The following is a 20,395-nucleotide window of genomic DNA, read 5'->3' on the forward strand; positions in this document are numbered from 1 at the left end:
ATGTTCTCTAATCGGCCTCCTGGCCTCTGTTCTTCACTCCATCATGACTGACACACTCTCCATGAACCCCTTTCTGTTGGTTGTTCTCATGCGATGTTCCCCATTACTGGATGCATGGACTGATTAAACTGTCATATGGGCCCTGGGCCAAAGTCAGCTGAGGCCCCCGTTGAATTCCTATTCTTCTCACTTTGCACTTTGTGTGTTACTGTGCGACGGACAAATTGAAACACAAAAAAATGGGCCTTTTGTGATTCATATAGGCCTGATCTGTTGAATAGATGCAATCAAAATTGTTGTCATAACATTTTGGAGAATGACATGTTTCATACAAATGACTACGTTAAGACCCAAGATTAACTTAACTGCCAGTATACAGCACACTACTGTACTGTGGAAGTTCTCACTGCTTGCTGTATCTAATTGATGTTTTCTTACCAAAAAGAAAGTACTCTGCTGCCCTCATGTGGTAGAACTGAGGAACAGCGGCCGTCCATTCAGACTGTGGTACTGTATTCAGTATATTTTCCCCTTTTCTTAACATGTAATTCAATGTAATTCAGTATGAAGTAAAATCCGTTGTTGTAACCTAAAAAATATTTAACAGAAGAAAAATTATTAAATAGTTCAGACGGGTTGCAGTAGTTTACTGACATTTTAGCTTCATGAAAAACAATCATGTTTATAAAATGCAAATCTGTCTTTATGAATCTTTTTGAGCTGATATTTCAAGTCCTCAGTAATCCAGCCAATCAAATTTGAAGACGGATAATAAAACATTAATGTTGTGTTTACACGTGCATGAATCAATGACTCTACTATGGTAAGAATGGGAAGTAGTCATGTGACATCATCATGACCACAAATAGATAGATAGATAGATAGATAGATAGATAGATAGATAGATAGATAGATAGATAGATAGATAGATAGATAGATAGATAGATAGATAGATAGATAGATAGATAGATAGACAGATAGACAGATAGACAGATAGATAGATAGATAGATAGATAGATAGATAGATAGATAGATAGATAGATAGATAGATAGATAGATAGATAGATAGATAGATAGATAGATAGATAGATAGATAGATAGACAGACAGACAGACAGACAGACAGACAGACAGTTCCTGTTGTAAATATGAACATTGTTTTTTAGATGTTTTTTTATATTGTTAGTATTCAATTCAGCTGCTGCTACAATTTGAGATGAGCGGTTCATTGCTTGGTTTGACAATGAGTTTTGGACCGCTTAATAGAGATCAGACTTACCTGCGAGACCAAAACCAGGGCATAGCGTGTCCTTTGAATGTGTGTGTGTGCGTGTGTGTGTGTGCGCGTGTGTGTGTGTGTGTGTGTGTGTGTGTGTGTGTGTGTGTGTGTGAGCGAGAGAGAGAGAGAGAGAGAGAGAGAGAGAGAGAGAGAGAGAGAGAGAGAGAGAGAGAGAGAGAGAGAGAGAGAGAGAGAGAGAGAGAGAGAGAGAGAGAGAGAGAGAGCGTGTGTGTGTGTGTGTGTGTGTCGTGCCCCTAGCGGTGACACGGGGGAACTACAACTACGCTGCAGTGCCCGTACGGAGCCGCTTCCTGAGGCTCGGCAGAGGGAGAGAGAGGGGGGAAGGACGCAGAATGGCGACCGTGCAGTGCTCCAAATGCACGGCCGAAAGGAAAGGGTTTCGGCGGGAACTTGATTCTTGGCGACACAAATTGATACACTGTGTTGGTATGACCCATATGCAAGTTCATATTTTGATTTTTTTTAAAAAGCTTCTTAAATATTCCGGCCAGTAGCTATACCTATGTTGCTTTGCTAGCCAATGCTAATGTAACCAGCTGCTACCTTTAGCTTTCCGCTGCTAGGCCAGTGTTTAGCATTCAGCTAGCCGACCGAGTTGGCTCCTTTTCTTTGTCCCTGTGAGCTAGCATACAGCTCACCGGTGCTACCTCTTAATGATTGTTTTTCTTTATGACAAAGAAGATGTAAAATACATATCTTCGGCCGCACCGTATAATTCCTCGGTAACGCATAGTTAGCCTACCGGCGACATTTGCATTGACATCTTTTAATGTTGGCTATGCTAATGCAGTATCAATAAGCTAAGCTAGCATCAGTGCTGCTGGGGTTATTTGGGGAGGAGGGTGTTGATGTGTTAGTGTCATTTATGTCAGTGCGATCTGAGGACAGCATGCACCTCACTGGTCTCGGGTGTATATTTTCTACGTACCATTTGCTATTTTGAACACATCTTTTTTTGTTAAGCCGGTAACTACCACTCCGGCTCTCTCGATGTTAGCAGAATTTCCTCTTGCTTTAGTTTTAGCACTAAAAAAAAAAAGAAAAAGGGACGATACACGAACAACAAACTGGATTATCAACGTGTTCTTCGTCAAGTGGTGATCAAGAGCTTTCATGAGGCCTTATTTGTGGAAAAAGTTTTGAAAAAGGCCATTCATTGAAGGTGCACCTTATAATCATATGCAACTATTAAACCAGTGCGCCTTACATATAAAAAAGGGTTTGAATAGGCCATCCATTGAAGGTGTGCCTTATACTCCAGTGCGCCTCATAGTGCGGAAAATATTGCAATTATTCTGAATAGACTGGGTGGTTTTCTTGCAGGGCAGAGTGGTGGATTAATTTTCAGGATTTTTCACGTTCTTATCAGTACCTTGATTGTTCTGTTCATATAGTACCTTGATTGTTCTGTTCATATTTTCTTGCAGGCTTTGAAAGCATTCTGGAGGGAATCTATGGCCAGATGTTGTTGAGAGACATCAGTTTATTTGATGGTGGGGTTTTTTTTTGCATCAAATATATCTTCATGAATGTATAACATGTGTGTATTATGTTTTTCTTTCTGGATAAATGTGTGTAATTGCAGAAACAGACAGTTTGATTGAATTCAGTGCCTCAGTTTCATACATCTCTCAAGAAATGTCACAGATTTTTAGTTTTAAGTCGCAGTCACTTCAGTTCTTCAATTTACTTTCCTCTGAGAGTGTTTTTTGTTTTTTGTTTGGAAAATGTTTATCAAACAGGAATTCTGTGTATTTGGATTTGAATATTTTAATACTCCTCAAAACTGATTTCCTGTGCCTGGCTACATGTCTCAGTCTCTCATCTGCTCTGCTCTCAGTCTCTCATTTGAACCAAGTTCAAAACAGGCACTTACTGAAAAAAGCTTTGTCAGTAATGTAGGAGTCCATTAGATGCAAGTGTGCTGCTGGTCACTCTGAAGTCCGAAGTTTGCAAATCTCTCAAAAAATAACTTGAAAGTCATCTCCTAAACCAGATCTTGCAGTGTATATATGTATCGTGCACTTTTGAGTGAAGTACATAACAAAATTGCTCAGGAATTAGATGAATATGTGGGTGATTTTTTATTATTTTTAATGTCCATGTCCCCCATAAACTACATTAGGACTGTGACATGCCCCTTCTCACATTGTTTAAGTCTGCTCATCAAGTTTTTCTTGTATCTACATCTGTGCTTTACGCAGCGGTTTGTCCTGCTTATTTCTTGCTGCAGCTGTTCTGTTAACATTCTTCACCAGCAGTCGGCCAAAAATGCACCAAAAACCTAATTAACTCACACAAATTTAGATCCAGTTCTGTTCAGTTGAAAGGTTAGATCAGACACACCATCTGAGACCAGTTCCATATAGTTTTAATTATGATGTATGGGTAGCTAGCATGTTCAGGGTGTTGCAATTTACACAATTTCTCGTTCAAGTCAGCATCTGACCAGTTTACTGTTGTGTGTAAATCAGCTGAGCCGACCCTTCAGTTTCCACAAACACAACCAGAGGGGGAACAATACACAACAGTTGCTGTCATCATAGCTGTCAGAAATATTATTTTGGGAGTTTAACACTGTACTGGTGGTGTACAAGCTGGTGTCAACAAAAAGGACATACATAAATGTATTTCCTTCACATCTGCTGCACATTAAGTATTCTTTTAACAAAATAAAAATATAAAAAAATTCAAATGAGTAATGAGAGTCGAGTGAGGTTAGAAACCAAACTTAAACAGATAATAGAAGGATGTGTGGCGAGAATAATGAATCGCCAGGGGGAAGTTCTGGTTGAGAGGCATGTTTGTATGCCTTTTCAGTTTAAAAGTACAGGTCTAGGCATATTTTACATTCATATTTTCACAAAACTCATTGTAGAACCTACCATTTAAAACCTAGCTAGAACAAAAAACAAAACATGTCCTTTGATTTTAGGCATTAGCAACAAAATCCTACACCCGAGATATTAAGAACAGTACTTCCATACACACATAATGAGGTAATAGAACAACACATGTCTGATTATAATTATTGTTCATACAATTTCATTATTTCACACCCTTCTCTTGGGCTTCTACAGCCTGATCTTTGTGGTAAAATGTTACTGCTGTAAAATTGTTGTGCATCTATTCAGCTGCAAGTTTAGTAGTTTCTTAGCTAAAAGGATGATAATGTAGAATTAGGGCTCTAATTAAATTTGTGCTTCCTTACTATAATCTCATTTATTAATGACTGCTCATGTCATGTCTTTAAGATTGTGAGCCTGAAGAGGTGGATGACTGGTCGCCATCAGCCAGCTGTTCTCATTGTTCATTCTGCAACCTTCCCCTGGACAAACTCAGTGTAAGAACTGTCGCAGTCAAAACAACCTACATGTACATTGAAAACATTTTACTGTGCAATTCGAGTTTTGTTTCTCTGTATAAGTGTCTTATTGTAACATCCTGTAAACTGTTGTACCAGCAGTAAGAGACAATACATTAATCCCTCATTACTCGTGATTAATGCGTTGTAGGACCACCCATGAAAAACTAGACTCCGCGATATAAGGACAAACTATTATTTACGGTAATTTAAACGTTTATGAACCCTCCCCATACTGATATTAAACCACCTTATATCTATTACCTTTTCCCACACTCTGATAGACTGTTTAAAGCACTTTTGTGTCCATCAAGTTGTACAAAATCTCACTTTGACAGTCATGTGATGAGAGATAAAGCAGACAATAAATCTATATATCTTTACATATGTTTACGGTAAATATTATTCTGTTTACTCTCTTATTGATCTATAATTTCCTGTGCTTTTTTTTCTTAATTCCAAATTCTCTATTCTTATTCTCGCTTTGACCTTAACATTCTTAAGCAGAGCAGCTGTAACGAAAAGCATTGAACTTTAGGGATCAATAAAGTATTCTGATTCTGATTAGATATAATACAACACATTTTAATGACCATGAAACAAATTCCGTTTTCAGGATCGAGGACCTGCAGCTACATCTCCCCTCTCCTCCCCCTCTGATTACTCTCCCTGTCAGGCTCCCACAGTCTGTGACAGCAGCCAATCAGCACACAGATTCCTCCAAGCTGTGTTTCATAAGAAAGGTCAGTCGAGTGTTGTTCTGCCCTTTGGACACACATAAAACTGGTCATCTTGATTGTGCTCGCCGTGGATGCACGGTCATAAAGTTTTCACTTTGTATTAAAGTAGTTATCACATAAAAAAGTAATTGTAATTCTACTTTTAATGACAAATGTCGCTGTCTTGCTCTTATATTGACTCTGGGTAAATCACTCAGTTTAGACCAAGTCAACACAAAATTCCACATTTGGAACCTGGCATTCTAATACATGCTGTACATCATTATAACTTAATAAGAGATGCAGTGGTGATGGTAAAGAATCTAGTGTCGTCTCTGTTGATAAATACATGAAGGAAACTTCATGTAAGGGAACAAAAAAAGATCTTTGAATTTAGATGACCGACTATCTGAACACACTTAAATGCAACCGTGGCCAGAAGACAGAGACAAAGCAGCCGAAAAGATTTTAAAAGGTTAGTTTTTGATCATGACTTACTTGAAAATGAAAAGGCCTTGATTTTTGGTGTGTGAGGCCTGTTGAGGTTAAGACGAAGTTAAGAAAAAACAAAAATGTCCGCCAGACTTTAAAAAGAAATGAAAGTAAAAATGTCCTGATTTATGGTTAAGGACATTAAATCGAGCTGTTTTATAAATGAATAATTCCTCCCTACGTCCAGCAGCTGCTTTGTGTAAATGTGTAACAGAAATGTGATGACGCTGCAGATCCAAAGCTGTGGCTGCTGTTGTGTAAACGTGCAGAATATTTTATTACAAGTTAAAATAAAAAGTTAGAAAAAAAATATTCTGTCATGTATTTTACAAACTTTCAATTACAGTATTTTCCACACTGTAAGGCGCACCTAAAAGCCTTTAATTTTCTCAAAAACTGACTGTGCCTTATAATCCAGTGCACCCTATGTATGAAAAGGTTTTAAAATAGGTCATTCATTGAATGCGCCTTACTGTCTAGTGTGCCTTATAGTGCAGAAAACACTAGTATTTTTCGCACTAAGGCGAGAAGAAATTGTTAAAGCACGATCATGTGGAGACAGGAACAACATGGCGTCATTTAAATAAGACAAATAACATGAGGCTATTTAGTTTGTAAAATAAAAGAACCAGGATGTGTTGTATATTATTGAGTTTGTTGTGGGGGGGTTGTGGCTCTGTTATTTTCAGATGACTTGTATTAAACATGTGTCCTCAATAGATGTCCCCCTCGGCTGCGATTCCAACATCCCTCTGGTTGCACAAGAGCTGATGAAGAAGATGATAAATCAGTTTGCCTTGGAGTACGCATCCAAGTGCCTGCACCACACCAATACAAATGGTGTTACAACAATGACCTCATCACCAGTGTCGGATACATCGGACGCCCCTCTTGACCTCACTGTTCACCGAAACCAGGAGGAGAAGGAGAGCGAAGGTGAACCGGGTGAGAAGAAGTTTAGCACGTTGTGAAAACCAGTTTCTTGTTTTGTTTTATTGGCTTCCAAAGTTTCCTAACCAGCTGGTATTCATTCTTGGAACAGATGGCGTGCTCGACCTCTCCAACAGGAACTCTGCCTGCTCAGTAACATCGTCATCCTCATCTGATAAAGCTTCAGGGTAAGTAAGGGTTCTTTAATCTTGGTTTTCCTTTGTGTCTTTGATTTTTAGTGTATTCTAGTTCCTGTCCAAATGTCAGAGAGAAGGACCGTCACGACTGTGGATTAAAATAAGGGTGTTATAAAATACAGAGATAAATTGACATGACGAAGGCACATCGATCCGGATACAGTTGAACTGAAATTTTACTTTAAACTTGAGGAAATTCTTTTTTTTATTCTAGTTCTCCTCTGTCCTACTTAGCTTCCTGTGTAAAGCACGGTTCAGATCGGAGGTTAGCTGTGTTGTTACTGACATTTTCACCAGTGCTGCTTAACTGAAGTTGTCCCGATTGGTATTGCACACTCTTGTTATTGGGTTCGGGTCATTAGCAGACAGGTCTTGTGGTTCTGTGGGGTTGACTCTTTTATCTCTTGAGCGGTAACGTCACAGCACTTCCACCGTATTCTAACATTTGCGTACAGCTCACGGTTGTACAATCAGGAGAACACTGCAGTGCCTCACAAGGATTTTCACCTCCCCTATTTTACTGATCCAGTAAAGACATGTTTGGTTTTTCAATCTTCAAGCATTTTTTAAGACTCACTGAAGGATATCACAAAAACCACAGTGGGGGGGTGGGGAGGGGGTTGTGCCTGAGCACCAAAAATATTACCCTAGCCATTCACAGACTGTCCCACCTGGACGTGAAGAGGCTTTGTCACACAAAGAATGTCTTGTGCATGAGAGAAACACAAGCAACAGACAGAACAGACAGGCATGAAACATAACAATCGCAGTGATGTTACCAACACAAGGCATAAAGGAGTGGACCCCCGCCCCAACCCCTCGCTCTGCAGCCCCCCACTCTGTCACATGTGCCACAATCAACCCCTCTCCATCACCTCCATCCTGACCCCCTGCTGTTTGGTCCTCCCATCCCTAGGAGACAGTGCAGGCAGAAAGAGGAGTACACTGAGAGGAGCTTGGAGCTGTCTGAGGGGCTGCTGTCCAAGGCTTTGAAGGATATTTGCTCAGGAAGGCTGCAAGAGCAGCGGGCTGCATTGCTTTACGGAATACCTCTTCACACCTTAAGGCAAAGTCTGGACAGCCGCGCCCACGGAAGACCCAGAATGCCACGTCAACTCGTGCCGGGAAGCGGAGATTTCCAAGACGAAGTGACATCGTGCAACGTGATGTCGTCCACGCTGGGGGGCGAAGCCCGCCTCGTTCTGCAGAAAGTGGCAGCGTGGGCAGAGCGGGCGGAAATCGGAGGAGCCGCGGAGGAGAACGTAAACTTGAGTTTCCCTTCGTCCTCTCTGTCCCTATATCAGCCGAAAGGTTCGCAGAAGCCCTTCTCCCACTGTTTTCCTCAGCTCAGGGATGCCCTCCAGCCTTCATCGAGCCCCAATCCCTGTCCGGATCCGCCCACGTCCCTGCGTATTCCTCAGGTCCGTTCCGTGTCTGACCACAGCAGATCGATCCCGGCTGAGAATTGCAGCGTGGCTGAAAACCCGTATCACCGAACCTCATCAGACGAAGCCGCTGCCGGCACATTGACCACCACCGCTAGATCCTCGAGTCTCTTTAAACTCAGACCTCCTTTCTTACCGCACGGCTGTCAGGGAATCGCCGGTCAGTCGCCTCATCGCTTGGGAGCGCGCTCTTCCTCTCTGGATGATTCAGAAGAGGGAACGGGCGCCAGGGATAAAGACAAGCAGCCGAGAAAGAAACGCGGTCGATACCGTCAGTACGACCACGACCTGCTGGAAGAGGCCATCACCATGGTGATGGCAGGTCGTATGAGCGTGTCAAAGGCCCAGGGGGTTTATGGGGTTCCCCATAGCACACTGGAATACAAAGTCAAAGAGCGTACAGGTACATTGAAGAATCCACCCAAGAAGAAATCTGCCAGTTCTGGTACCATCACCATCTCCACTAACTCAGGGACCGTCACCTCTGGTGCTGACGCCAAGAGGCTCTAGACCACATGACACCTTCAGAACTCCTAAACACTTGAACTCTTCCCCTCTCTTACAAGACAAGATAAATGTTCTCTGGAAACACTTGTTTAAACACAACACATGCCTTTTTTTTTACAAAGTGTATCGATATAGATATTCAGGTCTTTAAACTACTGTATGTCTGCAATGTGATAGTCATACTTTCGTATTCCTCAAGTTGAATCCCGGGCTCTCGTAAAGCAGCCATAACGTTTTTGCCACTTTTTCAAGACTTGCTGATGGCTCGATTCAATTTTTTTTTTCTCAGAGGAGCTCCTAAACGCAACAATTTTCTTTCAAGATCCTGTTTTTGTCAGAAAAAAACCCCCAAATGTATCTTAAGGGTTTATGTCTGGCATTTAGCTATTTACTAGTATCAACAAATGTAAAATAGTAAAGCTAAAACTGCATTTTATCCTACTGTTGTGAATTTTCGGCCCTGACAAAAAACATCTTAAATTGTCAGTGTCCTATTTTCAATATGACATTCGAAAAATAGGAAATTTTTGATAAAATTAAGCTTTTAGGTGCACCTTATAGTGTGGAAAATACTGTATGTATGTACCTTCCCCCGACCCCACTTCTAGTACCACTGTTCTAGAACATTTGTTCTAGAAGTTTGAGTTCTATAGCACAACGATATTATCTGTGGCTAAAAAGATTATAAGGATTACCTGTTAGTGTTTGGATCTCTGTTCACAGTCAGATAAAGTAACACCAGTATTATCTTTCACGACATTTGGGAAGATCTTGAATTTTTGTTCATCGGCCTGCCCAGAATCAAGCAAGAAAATCACTAAAGGATCAATGAGAAATAAAAGTATGACTCTCACATTTGTGAGCCGTTAGGTTATCAGGTTATTCAGGTTTTATCCGATTCTTAAAGCTCCTATAAAACGGAGCTTTGATGATTGTCATTTACAGCTTTCTATCTCTCTCTGGGTTTTTTCACCCGATCTACTGAAGTGACTTAGAGCCATGATAACAGATTTAAGAAACTCATTACTGTTGGTAGGCATCTCGACAAACAGGGAGATTGTACAGTACAAACTGCTGTTGTGGCTGCGTCTTCATTATGAGTTTTTTGTTCAAGAGATTAGCTTTTAAAAAGAAAAGCCATTTTGTGTTTTTTCTTCTATTTGTGCAAGCTAGTCTGATCCTTGTATTGAGTGTAGTTTGGAATGCAACCGTGCAGCATGTTTTGAAATGTGCACTGATAAGCTTTGGAAACGTATGTTATTGTGTATGTGTACTGTTTTTGAAAGATGTTCTTTTATCATATATATATCAACTGATTCTGCGACTGTAGCCGCATTATGCCACGTTTTCACTGCATGGGACGCCATGACTGCTCTCCCTTTTTAAAAAAATGTTTTTAAATTATTTGAGCAGGTTGTTGTCCCACGTTATGTGTCGTACCTGAGCCAATTTTGTTTGTCGTCATAAAACAAAGTAGACGTGTTTCTGATGGATCAGGACTGTGCCATGCAGTGGAAACACAACTTTATTGTAAACCTCATACATGACTGCTGCTTAAAGTGTTACGCTACTGGACCAATACCCTGGCACAAAGAAGCGTAGCTACAGCAAAGCTCTTTTCAGCCAGACTTTATTCTATGGTTAGGGTTAGATGTTACGGATGGTCGATCCTTTGGGCTCCTAGACGTGATGCTGGCTTCTGGTGGGTCTGCGACGTCACCATGACTTGATTTGCAGACTTTTTTGTCTGTGTCTGGGGGAAATTGTAAATGTTACGTCTGCTCTGTTTGTGAGATGGGCTATTTCATTAACAGTGTTTCTACCAAACAAAGCAGCAGTTCAGGGTTAGCCACACAAAAGCTGCTTCAATTTGTTTTTTTCTTTAATATCGGCCTCTCTCTGTGTGTTTTTATTCTCGGTCGCAAACCTCGTTGCCACATATACCTCTGAACTTTATCTGCCTATAGCCTCACATCAGGTATTATTTTAAGAACACTGTTGGTCTGTCATGGACTAGCAAGTGTAGATATGTTACCATCAGCAACACTCACAGTATTTTCCGCACTATAAGGCACACCTTCAATGAGTGGCCTTTAAAAAAAACATTCATACATAAGGCGCACTGGATTATAAAACGCATCTGAGAACTCATCTTCAATGAATGGTCTATTTTAAAACTTTTTTCATATATAAGGCACATTGGATTATAAGAAATTGAGAAAATTATAGGCTTTTAAGTGCGCCTTATAGTGCGGAAAATACTGTATTATACCGTCTGTTGGTCAGTGGCCAGTTGAACTTTTAAAAAGTTCTTTTGAGATAGGTCCAACTCTGACCTTTTTGCATTTACAGGAGATTTGCCATCTGTTATTAGACAGCACCGCATAGGTGTGAGTATTTGTCTTTATCGGTTCTATTTATGTGTTTTCGTAATTTTAAAACCAATTGTAACGCTTCTTATTTTTTAGGCTTTTAGTGGTCTGTTTTGGTATTCCGACCTCTTTAATTGAATACAGGTGGCCTGAATGTCTCTACTCACACCAGTACACAGTGCCTGTGTCTGGGACTACAGCATAGCGCAGTATGGTCTCTGGCCTTTGGGAGGAATCTGTGATTTATATGAAAGGGCCAGTTTGTCAATAAGCCTAAACACCTCTCAAGTAAAAGACTTAAATGTACATTTTAATTGCAGTATTCTGGTATCTCACCCCAGCGTGTTTTAAAACGGAGCTGAAGGCATTTATTATATTTTTGGACTGAACTACTGGAAAATTTTGAAACTACCTGCTATTTATGCATAATTCAATTATTGCACTATGATTTCTATGAAAAGTTTTTGTCGTCGGAACTTGTTTTTGTGTTTTGATGCATAATTATTTATTGATTGCGCTTCTGCACTGTGATTTAACCAGCTTGGTTGTTGTACTTCTTTTGTAAGTAGGCACTTAATTGCAATGTGAAATGTGTATTGCTACGATTGCATGAAAGCTTTTAATTGTTAGCTTATATCATTTATTTTGTCTCGCAATGAAACCCCTGACTATTGTGATTGTTTAGTGTTTACGTTAAAATTAAATTATTTAACAGATATTTAAAGAAGGATTTCTGTCATCAAGACAAATTCAGCAGTATCACTCAGAATGTAACACAGTTATAGCCCTGTCGATGAGCTCTCGACACACAATATATAAATAGTTGAAAATACGATGTGTCGGGAAACATTTGAGCATTTTTCATGTTATTTAAGTCATTAACAGACCATAATTTACCTGCAAGTTTATTTTTAGCATTTTTAGGTGTTAATGAATAGTGCTGTTAAAAAGAAACATTTCTGTTTAAGCGTTTCTACAATCGTTCCTTCTGCTTTTCAGCAGAATGTTATCATTTGCCTTCAGCAACTCATCAATAAAACATTTCTCTAATCAATTGTGTTATATTTTTAATACCATGATAATTCCCCTCAGGGTTTTGCTGATATGTTTGATCAGTTATTTATTTTTGTAGCTTTCTGACAGCATGAAACTGTGATTTTATACCAATGTGACAAAACTGCTGGCTAGACCAGGGGGTGGGCAAACTTTACAGCTTTACTCATGTACAATTACAGTGGGAACAGTGCTCCTGGTCTGCAATTTTTTCAGTGAACCCAAGCTTTTTGATATAGTTAAGAGCATAAAAGCAAAATTCTATCATTTCAAAAGTTTCATTATCTTTTTTTCTTTTTTTTAGTATGAATTGGTAATGGATACCTATCTCTTCTTAAAACATTTTTATGTCATCAGTTATTACTCAGTGTGTAAAGGACATTTATAATAGAGAAAAAAGAACTGAAAATCCTTAATAGTGTTGAATTCTTCACTGATATCTGATGTATTTTTTGTTGCTGTTAAAGTTTGAGAAAACATGAATGCCGTAAAAGAACATAATTTACTAGAACAGTGGTTCCCAACCTTTTGTATGCCTTGAGAGAATGTCAGTAGTGCTGAGGAAAATATTGAATCCAATCCACTTTTTTCATATAGCAAAATTTAAACACAAGGTTTCCAAAGTGCTGCACAGTAACTAGATAAAAACACAGCAGACACACCACAAAACCATGAACATAATGCAGTTAAATAAAATATCAAATAGAATAATTTAAGATAGGTTAAAAGCGGAAATAAAATCAAATAACAATTGAAATAATGTGAAAATAATACACAAAACACTCTAAAGGGTGTCCAATAACCTGATAATGTTTATTAAGTGTCTGTGCTGTAATCTAGATTCTAGATTACAGTACAGACACTGGACAGTGGTGTCTTTTTGTTTTTTTTAAATTAAACAAAATGTGATTATTTCCCATGTCACACCCGACATTCCCCCAGAGCAGACAAACTGTGGCACAGCGGTTGGGAAACACTGTACTAGAATATAATAGAATGACATATTTCATGATAGTATTATTTAGCTCAAGCACATACTAAGTGTTCTTGTTTGTCTTTTCAAACTTAAAAAGGTTTAACTTAAATCTTACAGTGTTGTCATTTCTGCGTCTAGCTCCCTGCCTCCATCGCTTACAGAAGATTTAGAAGATCTGGGACAGCGAGAGAAAAAGCGTCATCGGAGCTCCGTGTTGGATGCTGTTCTCGGCTCGCTCTGCCCGTCACACAGTTCCTTATTATATCAAATGCTGAAGCTGGCACATCAGGAAGAATTACTCTTCCATAATCACAGACCTGTAGGGCAAATGGAATCTCACTGCTGTCACTGTGGTGTAAACTCACAGGAAACTGTTACCCCTAACGCAGTCCCGTTTGGTGAATATAAGGCTACTAACGGCGGCCTGTACTACCCTATTACTGATTGTGATCATGGCAGCACAGTGTGTCATCCAGGAGACTGCCAGGCAAACATCCATCACTATCCTTTAACAAACTGTAAAAGTGAAGCTAATCGGGGCTCAAACTACTGCTGTTTGCAGAGGTCCAGGATGGAAACCTATTCTGTTCTTTGTCCCAAGAGGCTGCATTACATTTCCTGCCAAAGCCTGGCTGTGGGTTGCATCAACAACGTTGTGTGTTCGAACTCGTCACTGTTCACTCCCGCTAGTTTATGTCCTTCTTCATTGACCTGCTGTAATCAGCACAACCTACATTCATGCCCCTGTTATTCGAACCATGCTTGTATGACACAGCTGTCAAAGACCATAGAAAGTGTGGTTGGAGACAGGGATCCTCCTTTTCCTGTTCTGAAGCGAGAGCAGAGCCCCTCTCCTCCCCCTCTGTCCCCTATCCCTACAGACATCAATAAGAAAACCAATGAAAAGCCGCCTTCCCTCCTTCACCACAGACAAGAGGAGGAAGCCGACTTAAAGGTTAAAGACGACCTTGTGAATGTGAATCAACAGGAAACAGATATGGATGCAACTACAGAAGAGAGGCAGGAGTGTAAGACCCCAAATAGTCACTGTGCTGGGCAGAACCCAAGCGGGACCTTACTTCAAGATGTTATGAATCGTTTCAGCGAGAAACTGGATACAATCAGACCTCTAGAGAAAGATCCACCTCTGGTTTCCACAACTGTTGACATCTCTGAAAAGGAGCCGTTACAGTCACCCTCAACCAGTCACAAGTTTCACGCTGATGCCCATTTGACGGAAATCATCACCACAGTGCTTCACACTAGAAGTGCCAGTGACTACAATCTTAGCGAGCTGTTCAATCGCCACGAAAGCAACGAGCCCAAATCACCCAATACCCGCTTCCGCCGTCGTCAAGAAGTCCTCGCCGCAATGGCTACGCCGGCTAATGATGTTTCAGCCAGGAGGCATACATTACAAATTAAGCGGGAGCTGGCCATGTTAGACCAGTCTCATAGTAAGAGAAAAAGTCCACCGGCAAAGAGAGCGAGATTGAAAGTTGAAACTAGATCGAACACTTCATTAGAGTCTCAAAGTGAGGTACAGGTTGAACCTGTAGAGAATCATAGAGTCAGAGAGGAACCGGCCAACAGTCTCGCTACAGAACATGGCCAGAATGAAATAAAAGAAGAAATGCAGACATTTATAGTAACAGGAACGTCTCAATTCATTAAAGCAGAGGTGAAAGAAAAATTGATAGCCAATGAGGTAAAATGTCTTTCTCTGTCAGACCGTCAAGTACCTGTCCTGGAGTCCCAGAGAAAGCATAGCAAACAAGACTCATTAGCTGACAGTGTACAAGATCATGAAATGATAGCGACTGCAACCCCGGCAAAACAGTGTAACAGGACCTGTAATGATGGTACAAGTAACAGTGCTCAAAGTCGAGGGGAAAATACATTAGCTAAAAGAAAAGATTACCCTTGTCCTTTAAGAGAGAAGCAGAAATGTCCGTCACAGCACTCCGAGGAGACAAGGAGGTCTCGTAGAAATATAGTTCCTCCACACCGGTTCTCTTCTTATGTCACAGAGCCCAGGAAGATGTTCTTCGTTGCGTGTTTCTCTGAAAACATCTTTAAACAGAAAACACAAGAAGAAGAAGAAGAAGAGGCATTGTCGTCTAACAACGTGGATACCATCGCCCAAAATCCACCAAAAAAGGAAACTCGTGAAACGATTGAATCGAGTGGTGAAATTAGAGCGTCGTTGTCGGAACATTTAGACTGTGGACTTTTACCACATGATGAATCAAAGAGCCTTTTGACAAACAAGGAATTTTCTCTAAATGTCATTGTTAAAGAGGACAGTCCCAAAAATTACTGCCCAGACAATGGCACTGATGCCAAACCTTTTGGACGGATACGATCATCTCGTAAAAGTGACCTAAAAACCACTTCTACTGCATTAACTTCCCAGAGCACAACGGACAGCAAGTCTATTACCTGTGCCGTGAGCCCACATGACTCCCAGGTCCTGTACACAAGTCCAATTAAGCTCATGTTTGTATCACAGGTAAAGGATAAGGAAGGAGTCCGATACAGTCTCAAATCAGCAGGTACTGGTTCTAGTGGAGAAGCAGAGGAACCGTTTGACCCATGTGAAGAGTCTTCATGGTCAGGGACCATGAAATATGAAAAGGGGAGCATTCATTCTTTTGCCTCGAAGGTACAATCTAGTTCTTCACCGCTAAAATCTGCTACCTCACCTACAAAATCTGCGTGTTCGTCACCCAAGTCTGCTTCATCCCTGCCAAAGTCAGTTTCAACACCACCCAAGTCTGCTTCTTTGTCCCCCAAGTCAGTCTCATCGCCAACCAAGTCAGCTTCTTCACCACCCAAGTCTGCTTCGTCACCTAGGAAGTCTTCACCAACCAAGACTGTCTCTTCACTGAAGTCATCTTCGTCATCACCTAAGATAAGCCCCAGGAGATCACCCGAGGGTACCCCATCAAAGCGTCCAGCTGGAACCGAGAACCAGAGATCACCAGGTGGCTCACCATCCTTCCACGAAACCACTCCTCCAAAAAGGCGTCCCGGTCGGCCAAAGAAGCTAGGACCACAGCTGGAGCAAAAAGTGAAGAGGCCCATTGGTCGACCACGCAAGCAAAAGGCTGTGGATTCAGTAATTGGGGCAGATACCGGGAAAGGGAAGTCTGATATACAATCTGATGTTCAAGAAAAGGGGAACAACAATCTCAAAATAACAGTGATGTACGGCCGTTCAAGGAGAAACAAACGAACAGTGTCTGAGGGATGCGATCAACTGCAAACAGAATTCCATCATTCTTGGCAAGCAGGGGGTCTTAAAAGTGGCTTGGGCATTTTAATGCACAACTCCAGCTCAGGTAATGTCAAAAAAACCTCAGAGGAATGTGCTCCCCAACCCTGCAGTAGTATCAAATGTCAGAAACAAGATGGAACTGTACCGTCAAGGAAGCCAGGTAGGCCGGCTAAAGTTAAAGTCTCTGGAATCTCTGTTACGGTATCCGTGATGTCACCACAGCAACGCAAAATTCAGATTAATAAGGATACACGGCAAACTAATGAAGCATTGATTCACAAAAAAGCACTTTCACCAGAATTTAAATCTGCTAAAGAGCCTTGGACAATCAATCATCACTCAACAGGCAAAATCAGTCGATCAGAGGAAAAGATAAACGCAAAGGATGAAATTAGAGACAAGCTGCCAAATAAGCCTGTAGCGGTGCGCCACTCGATGAGAGTGAGAAAACCCTCGATCCACTTCCTGTATGCTGTAGCGACCTCCACCTCCAGATCATACAGCCACAGTAACGCTCTACTGCGGCGATCTAAGCAACTACTTCTGAACAAGGCCAGCAATCAAATGAGACAGATGGAGCAGCGGAATAGTGCAGAAACCTCAGGAGAGAAAAGACAGCTCTGTGGTGGAAAAGAGCGGAAAAATATCCCCCAGGACCTCTGCAGGGTGGAGGGGCAGTCTGTAGACTCTATCTTTTCTCCCAAAGAGACGCTCAAGTGGTGGGCAGCATCAGCCGAGAAAAAAACTTTGAACTTGGAGCTCGCCAGGCGAATCAGGCTAATCTCTGATACTTGGGTGTCTGATACTGTGGAGAAGCAAGGAAAAGAAAGTGCTTTCAGTTCTAAACTAAGTGCAAGAGGCAGTCGGAAGTCCAAGCATTCTTCTGTGGTTCGAACGCTGTTTGACTGTTCTCCGAACAAACCGAGGTCGTGTAGCATGCAACAGCTCTGCTCCTGGTTTATGCAGACCACAGAGACACAGTCTCTGGCTATTGTCAAGAAGGCAAGTTCCCGTAATCCTTATGAAATAATGCACTTCCCTCGCTCTGTCAATAAAAAAAGTGTTTGCCACAGCCCTCAGGCAGAGAGACTCCGCAAACACATGAAGAAATTTGCCAAAATTGTGCCAAAAACTCCTTCGCAAAACCATCAGGCTCAAAAAAGGTTGAGAAAGAGGAACGATGGATCCCGATTGACAAATATTAGGCGACAACTTTTTACTCCCAAGATGACAACAGGCCGGTGCGATCGAGAGGTCCAATGCAGGAGGAGAGAATTTGTGAAATACCAGGCCACTCTTTTTAGAGCAAGAACAAGGTTCCTAAACCAGAAACAAAGAGAGAGTTTGCAAAAGAGGCAGAGGAAGAAGAAAAACAAAACAAATACACCTATAATGAGATTAAAACCAGATTGTAAAGTGTTACTCAAATCAGGAAAATATCAGTTATCTGACGGTTTTGAGGACAGATTTGCCACCAGTTCTGTTGACCAAACCCAGGAGCCTACGGATGGTCCCAAAGAGCAGAACATTTGCTCTAAAGCATGGAGTCCTGAGACTCTGAAGGAATGCAGAGTTTTTCTACGGAAAATCAACTCTCCACAGAGTGAATCGACAGAAGAAGAGTGGGACTCGTGCACTGTCACACTTGATGACGGGTCACCCTCTACGTACGTCTTTTCCAGCAGAGAGAAAGGACTGGTAGAAGTTGTTAAAGCTGTGAAAACTAAAAGGAAAGGGAGCAAGAATAGGACTGCCTCAAACGAGCTAGCAAGTTCCGCACCTAAATCTGTCCAAGACCGGCATGCGACGCCGATGGGGAGGCAGAAAAGAAAATACAAAAGTCCGGGGGTTTTGTCTACTGAACCACCACAGCCACTGCCAGAGAAAATGTTGAGACAATCGCGGATGAGGGGTCTCACTGGGCCGAGGTGGTGCGACTTTGTGTTTGGTAACTATTTTGATTATTATAATTACGTTTCACGTTAATCCTTACTAAGTTTTATTTTCAAATCACCACAAAATTATTATCTTGTGCTTCTTCTTTTTTTGTCTTTGACAGAAACCTAAATGAAGCTTGGGGCCTCCTGACCTCCACTTGGAAGGAGACTGTGGTTAACGTGGTGCCTTTGGACATTGAGCTGACCACGTGGACTGACCATCTCACTATGGTTCAGTCTTCCACTCAGCAATTATGTAGCAGTCTAACTTAACAGAACTTGTTGTTGCACTTTTTATCCATGGATATATATATGTACAATTTTTTTTTATTATTATTTTAATGTCAACTTGCCTTTTTCTTTCTTTAAGTGTATAGTAGATCAAAAATATGACTTGTAACAGAGTTTTAATGGGATACACGCTTATATTTTGAGTCCTGTCAGAGTGGCTGTATTGGGAAGAAAGACAGAGCGACTGCATAAATACACAGCATCTCCCCCAGAACATATCTCACCAAGACCACCACTAAAATGACATTTTTCTTGAAATGTATACCATAAGTAACAAATTTGAAGTAACTTGCTCTGTGACAAAAATGTAGTTATACAATCCCCCCATCATATTACGTTTATTTACAGCAATTGGCAATAAAAAACAAAACTGTTTATGCCATTATTCAATTTTAAGAATTTATAATGAAGTAGGAAAAATCAACTTTATTGATACCCGTGGCACACACAGACACACAAACATTGGGCCCGTCAGCATGCATATGGGGGGTAGAGTGGACCCCAGCCCAAGACCTAGTGGACTGGGCTGCTGCCCCATGATGTCAATTCGTAAAGCTTGAAGAAATGATTGGCACAAGATAACATTCAACATCAAAACTCAAACATAGGTTCATGTAAAATGATGATAAAAATGCCATTTATAGTGTTTTTAGACAGTAGATGATGATTTAATATATAAGTTTGTGGGATTCATCTTTATTATTTTCACCCAAAGCTTAAACTATGTTGGTGTTAGATCTACTTCTTGCACTATTTCACCTGAGATTAATCCCATTACAGATCCCCCCCTCCCCCAATATTTTGCACATCCGTGTCCCATTACCAAACCCTACTGTAAAACTAGATAATATATTTGGTGCAATACACACCCAGATGATTTATCAGTATGTTATATTATTACTGACAGACGAATGGATGTACACAAGTACCAATGGCCTCGGATATTACTTCAGTTGTTTCCATAGCCATGTAATGTGATTTTTTTTTTATTAAGGAAGAATATTCCTGTTTTTTTTTCCCCCACCTGGTTTGTTCTCTTGAATGAAGCAGAACTATAGAAGCTACTTGATTTGGTAAAACAGCATTACGTTTTTTATTTTCTATTATAGCATTATTTACTGTTTAAATGCAGGTGAACTGTGAGTTGGTAAGGCTTTGCCACAGTTATAACAAGAAATGCCTACTTCCTCTTGATTATGTAGGCCAACTGTTGCTACGTTAATCTGTTGGATGACCAGGTTTGGTGGGCGATCGATAAACACTAATGTCCGATTAAAATCGTGGTTTCACGCTATTTAAAAATTCGAGGTTTCTGGTTGTAGGTCAAAACTTTTTTTCTGTCTAAATACCCGTTCATGTTTGTCACTGGTTACCATTTCAACACGATAGACGTGAGGTAGATCAGTCATGTGATAAACTTTTTTTTTTTTTTTGAAGAACCTGGTGCTAAATATCTGTTGTATATTTTCTCTATTGTGTTTTTTATACTTTCCATTACAGATACAGCAAAAATGTCTGTGACTGGAACAATAA

General features: G+C 40.8%; 1 protein-coding gene across 4 annotated transcripts; it reads left to right on the forward strand.

The window, feature by feature from the left end:
* Positions 1–1,614: 1,614 nt before the first annotated feature.
* On the forward strand, positions 1,615–20,384 carry lcorl (ligand dependent nuclear receptor corepressor-like). 4 transcript variants are annotated; one of them, XM_068321914.1, is made up of 8 exons: positions 1,615–1,725; positions 2,727–2,792; positions 4,554–4,642; positions 5,280–5,406; positions 6,595–6,819; positions 6,917–6,992; positions 13,493–18,582; positions 18,694–20,384. In XM_068321914.1, the coding sequence occupies exons 1-8, from the start codon at positions 1,632–1,634 to the stop codon at positions 18,699–18,701; spliced, it is 5,775 nt and encodes a 1,924-aa protein (XP_068178015.1). In that variant the 5' UTR covers positions 1,615–1,631; the 3' UTR covers positions 18,702–20,384. The 4 variants fall into 4 exon arrangements, with proteins under 4 accessions (XP_068178015.1, XP_068178016.1, XP_068178017.1 ...); XM_068321915.1 differs by having other exon boundaries at positions 6,595–6,810; XM_068321916.1 differs by lacking the exons at positions 13,493–18,582; positions 18,694–20,384 and adding an exon at positions 7,918–12,347.
* Positions 20,385–20,395: the final 11 nt, after the last annotated feature.

The sequence above is a fragment of the Antennarius striatus genome, chromosome 8 (assembly GCF_040054535.1).
Source record: "Antennarius striatus isolate MH-2024 chromosome 8, ASM4005453v1, whole genome shotgun sequence".
NCBI classification, from domain to species: Eukaryota; Metazoa; Chordata; class Actinopteri; order Lophiiformes; family Antennariidae; genus Antennarius; species Antennarius striatus.